General features: G+C 30.4%; 2 protein-coding genes across 2 annotated transcripts in view; one reads left to right on the top strand and one right to left on the bottom strand.

The window, feature by feature from the left end:
* LOC106105054 (ubiquitin carboxyl-terminal hydrolase 3-like) overlaps positions 1 to 1,891 on the top strand; it is an 8,933-nt gene extending 7,042 nt beyond the window's left edge. Inside the window, exon 6 of the mRNA XM_013285278.1 lies at positions 1,879 to 1,891. Coding sequence (XP_013140732.1) covers positions 1,879 to 1,891 — 13 coding nt within the window. The remainder of the gene's footprint in view (positions 1 to 1,878) is intronic.
* Positions 1,429 to 4,619, bottom strand: LOC106105111. The gene is made up of 2 exons (XM_013285343.1): positions 4,519 to 4,619; positions 1,429 to 4,235 (listed from the first exon to the last, which is right to left on the bottom strand). The coding sequence occupies exons 1-2, from the start codon at positions 4,568 to 4,570 to the stop codon at positions 2,824 to 2,826; spliced, it is 1,464 nt and encodes a 487-aa protein (XP_013140797.1). The 5' UTR covers positions 4,571 to 4,619; the 3' UTR covers positions 1,429 to 2,823.
* Between the last annotated feature and the right edge of the window lie 337 nt (positions 4,620 to 4,956).

Below are 4,956 nucleotides of genomic sequence, written 5' to 3'. Positions count from 1 at the left end.
ACAAAGAAGTGTGTGTTTACGCTTTATTATAATATAGATTGGTACAAAACAAAAAAGATCTTTTTTGACTAACAGAGGGCGTTGTATAATTATCGGGTCAGATATCCTTATAGAAATATCTATTGTGACGTCTCAACCACATTTTCTTAAAATTTATAAACCCAGTGAGTTTATAAAGTGACGTAATTGACAATCGATCGGTAACAAATTAGACAGTTTTCTGTTGTATTTCTAAAAATTATTTATACAAGCATTTATGTTTCTATTTTTTTCAAAGAGACATCTTTTGTAAAACGTCTCGAGTAGAAAACATTAATATCTCGATGTTATCTTTTGGAATACGAAAAACTTAAGCACTTGAAACTTAAGTATTTTCACTTGGAATGTAAGCAACAATTTTATCTCGAGGATTAAAAAAGTTATCTCGTCTTCAGTATTTTAGTCACTTTCAGTCAAAAATTGTGAATTCAGAATTAAATGAAATTTGTATTTTACATAAATGTACAACTTAAATGCAATGAATTTGAATATTTTCAAGTAAGATAAGTTAAAACATTGCTTTTTTTAATATATTGTGAAGGCAGATTCTAACCGAGAATATGAAAATCTTCACTATATTACATTTTCCATCTTATTTATATTACTAGCTATTGCTTGTGACTGTCCTCGTAAAATTAAAAAAATAATAAAAAAAGCCTTACTCACAGATAAATTACCTTCCTTAAAGGAGTTATTCAAATCGGTCCAGTAGTTTTCGAGTTATTTTAATGTATACAAAAATACAAATCTTTCCTCTTTATAATAAGTAGATTACCTTTTTAATGGAGAAAGAATTTTTAATATAGGTCCAGTAGTTTGTGGATGATCCCAAGGGTTCTCGCGGAAGATCAGCGCTGGTACTTCAATAGGAGCATCCAGCATTTATAGCTGAACGAGGACCCAATCCAGTCAGCATTGCAACGTTAATTTTAAATATTTCTTTTTTTTTTCATATCATTTGTTACGTTTCTCATTATTTTGTGTTTAATTACTTTTTTTATTCATAATTGTAGTGTTGACAGGGATTAAACATTATTTTATTTTATTTATTTATTTTCAGTTTTTCGTGAAAATACATATAAAACATCCAAAAATACAAATCTTTCCTCTTTATAATAAGTATAGATAAATGGTAAATTTTAGATTTATGGATGTTAGAGTTTGTAGCCTAAACTGCTGAACAGATCTCGACTGGTACAGATGCAGAGGAAGAACACATAGTTTTGTTTTTTAATTCCACGCGGACGGAGTTACGGCGAAAGCTAGTACATACTTAGTCTTATCTATACTAATATAAAGAAGATTTGTATTTTTGTATGTATTCGATTCACGTAAAAACTGAGTCGATTTTAAAAATTCTTTCACCATTAGAAAGGTAATTTATCTGTGAGTAACATAGGCTATGGTTTTATTTTTTAATTTCACGCGGGCGAAGTCGCGAGCAACAGCTAGTATTAAATATTGCGGAAATATACGAAACTAATTTAGCATATTAAAAAGTGACAGAAGTCAAAGCGTCCTTAGGCCAGGATTTTTATTTTTTTAGTTTGATATAGTTATAATGGACATTTAACAATTATCAACAGATCTTCTACATTAGTATTTTAAAGTAATATTTTAGTTACAAAATATTACAAGTTTTTTAACAACAGCATTCCTAAGTTTGAGCTGGACTCAATTTTGTATTATTCGTCATTTAATCATTTCTCTGTAAGTATTTTGATATATAAAGAACATTTGAAAGATTCTCATAAAATATTTTAAGGATTTTGCATGTTTCATTTCAATATAGTAGTTATAATATTACATGTATATAAGTAACGTATATTCAATTCGTAGTGCATTCGTATAACTGACGCAAATATATACTATAGTCGCACTAAATTATCTGGCCCGGTAAGGCACTGGAAAGACAATAGAAAATTAAAACAACAGTATGAATCTTGAGCGTTGAGTCGGTGGCTCAGTGGTTAAAGCACTTGACTTGTAAACTACAGGTCTTTGGTTCGAATCCCGCCGTACCAATGTGATTTTCGATATTTCATATGTACATAATTTACCCGACGTTCTTACTGTGAAGGAAAACAACGTGATGCAACTTGCACATATAAGCAAAGAAATATAAAGATATGTGTGAAGTCAACCAACCCACAGTGCAGCGTGGTTGACTATGGCCTAGTCACCCTTTACTTAGGGTAGGCTCCGAGCCCCTCGGTGGGGACATATAGCTGATGATGATGAATCTTGACACTCTTGACATTGACAGTGACGCTGTCAAAATTTAGTTAGAAATGCCTGGGCCAGATAACTATCGATTTCTAATAATACTTATTAGTATGTTATTTGTATTTCACTAATAGTTAAATTACATCGTAAATCTCGTAATTCAATACAGTTAGCAATTAAACGGTTTCAAAGATGCATTTAATGTTGCCAGATTGAAAATTCTATTCAATTTAAAATAAGGGAAATAAATTAAGGTAACACTGACAGTCTTAGTTGTAATTTATCTATATCCAGTTATATATTAAATTTATTCGTCTGTATATGTTTAAAATTAGGTATTGAAGTATTTTTTCATGTAATTTCCATTAAAAGTTACTTTATATGTTGGCAAACTTTGTGATAGTATGAACACGTGTACATAGTATGTTTGACGTATGTCGTGATTGTTTTCTCTCAAAGTACCTTAAAATAACAGGTTTTTTTCGTTTAAGTACTCCATTAATTGGAAATTTGTGATTGAATTTAATAAATTCACCAATTCGAAGATGTTTGTTTTATTTATTTACATTTACAGCATTGAAAATATTTTATTATGTATTTGAACCATGATCTCTTCTCATCGTTTATATCAGATGGTAAGGAAAGGTGTAAAGAAGGCAAGCTCTCGGTTATTGGTAGGTATTGCGTCCATTCTACTGGTTTCAATAATGTCATATTTTTATTAAAAAGTCTATCGCCCGCACATCTTATGAAACTAACAGGTTTTTCCTGTATTTCAATAATTTTGTTATCTATATCTAGAGTTCTTTCTTTCTGTCCATTTTCATGACCAATCCATTCGTCACTGGTAAGTTTTTCAATAATTTTGTTTGATGATATTGCTTTTAGTATAATCTGTGGCTTTTTTAATGGTATTTTGCTGTGATCACCTTTTTCATCTAATTGATCGTTACTTATATCTGATTTTATTTCGTTTTCTTGAACTTCATTTTTTTTAGTTATAATATATGTTAAATCCTTATCTATATTTAGAGGTAACTTTTCCGTCTGTTTATTTAATACGCTATTCTTTTCAGAATTATCTAAATCTTCAGTTATTTTAGTTCTAATTGTCCTTCTACGTTCTCTAGGAGATAATGCCATCCAATTTATAATGTTTTGCGAAGGAACAGATGTACTTAAAGGGTTACCCTGTTCTAAATGTTTAGGACTTATTTGCAATTTTGATACTAACGTTTCTGTTTTATCTGTATTATCTGGTGTTGCATGCAAAGGTTCTGTTACTTCTGTCACCGGTGGTAGTGTTGCCGCTACGTAAAAATTTAATCGCGGTATATAAGATGGTATTGGTGTTGCTATCCTTTCTTTATAATCTGTATTATCGAAAGACGAAGAAGACGTGCTTTCTTCTGTGGATACATTTGAACCGTCGTCAGCGAGTGCATTTCTATTTTTAAATGAATATATCCATATTGTACGTTTGCTGTCAACATTTCTGTTATAATGTGTTTCTGTTGAATTTTTTTTGTAATCATTTTCAAGTATTACGTCTCCACATTCTATTATTTTCATACCTTCATTGCTTGATAATGTTTGATCTGAATCAGCCAAATCGTTGTTAATTATTGTAAAACAATTTAATGGATTTGGTATCCTTTCTGCGGTTTCATTAAATAAAGCATTATTACTATTTTCAGGTTCAGCTAAATAATTTTCATTAGTTACATAGTTAATATTTTTATTAACAATTTCGGGTGATACTCTATTCATTCGTCGTTTCGCTCTCGCTTTTGTATTTGCTTTGTATTTTGATTCGTTATGTTTTGGTAAATGTTTATCAACATAACACCAGGCGTGTGTTTGATCATAATTACATTCAGAATCTGAACTATTCGAATCGTCTAATTCGATAATTTTTAAACTCGATTGTTCGAAAGTACTTTGAAACGGTACCATTGAGCTGGCAAAATCTGAAACAAGGTTATTCATTAAATATTTGTTTACTTGGAAATCGAAGTTTTTTGACCATCGGCCAGCTCTTGTCCCTACAATTAGCACAGAAAGTACTGCCCTTCCATAAATCGCTATTATATCTGAATTCATTCCCAAGGTAATAAGACCACAAGAAACAAAACACTGTCTTCATTAGATAACTTTTTATGAGGTTACACTTATAAAATATTTACATTATACAAAAATCCCCGAAAACTGCAACTCGAAAATTTTTATTACAAAAAAGAAAAGTATATTTACAGTTGTCAATATAAGTGTTCCGGTCCATTTTCGGTATGTAAGATTTCTTCATTTTATCCGACTTTCTAATAATTAATTAATTCACACAAAACATAACAATATTTAAATGTCAACTGTCAAAGTCATGTCATTTTGAAATTACCTTTTTATTCAGTAAAAAGTTCACATGTAATTTAAGGAAAATAAGTCTGAAAGCGTTTTTTCAGTTATTATTGGGCGGGAATACATATGCAAATAGCGGTAATTATATTATAAATAAAATTACATTTCGTACAAAACTATAGAAAATCGGGCAACATACTTTGCGCTTAAACGAAAGCTATTGAGGTCTCTACAAACTACAAAGCTGTTGATCCGTCCGTCAAGAATCACCTGTATAGACGATAATTGGCATGCCAGTACCTGGCAAGTAGCTTGAACGATACTTGATTTTGTGAC

The sequence above is a fragment of the Papilio polytes genome, unplaced genomic scaffold, assembly GCF_000836215.1.
Source record: "Papilio polytes unplaced genomic scaffold, Ppol_1.0 DF823177.1, whole genome shotgun sequence".
NCBI classification, from domain to species: Eukaryota; Metazoa; Arthropoda; class Insecta; order Lepidoptera; family Papilionidae; genus Papilio; species Papilio polytes.
Note: the sequence above shows the minus strand (reverse complement) of the source record. Positions and strands in the feature narration are given on the sequence as shown.

What these genes read in the sequence shown, in the direction of transcription:
- LOC106105111 (XM_013285343.1), bottom strand. Translation starts at nt 4,570, where the DNA reads ATGAAGAAATCTTACATACCGAAAATGGACCGGAACACTTATATTGAC. An exon ending in GAACACTTATATTGACAACT is followed by an intron (nt 4,236 to 4,518) that starts GTAAATATACTT and finishes ACCTTGTTTCAG; the next exon opens with ATTTTGCCAGCTCAATGGTA.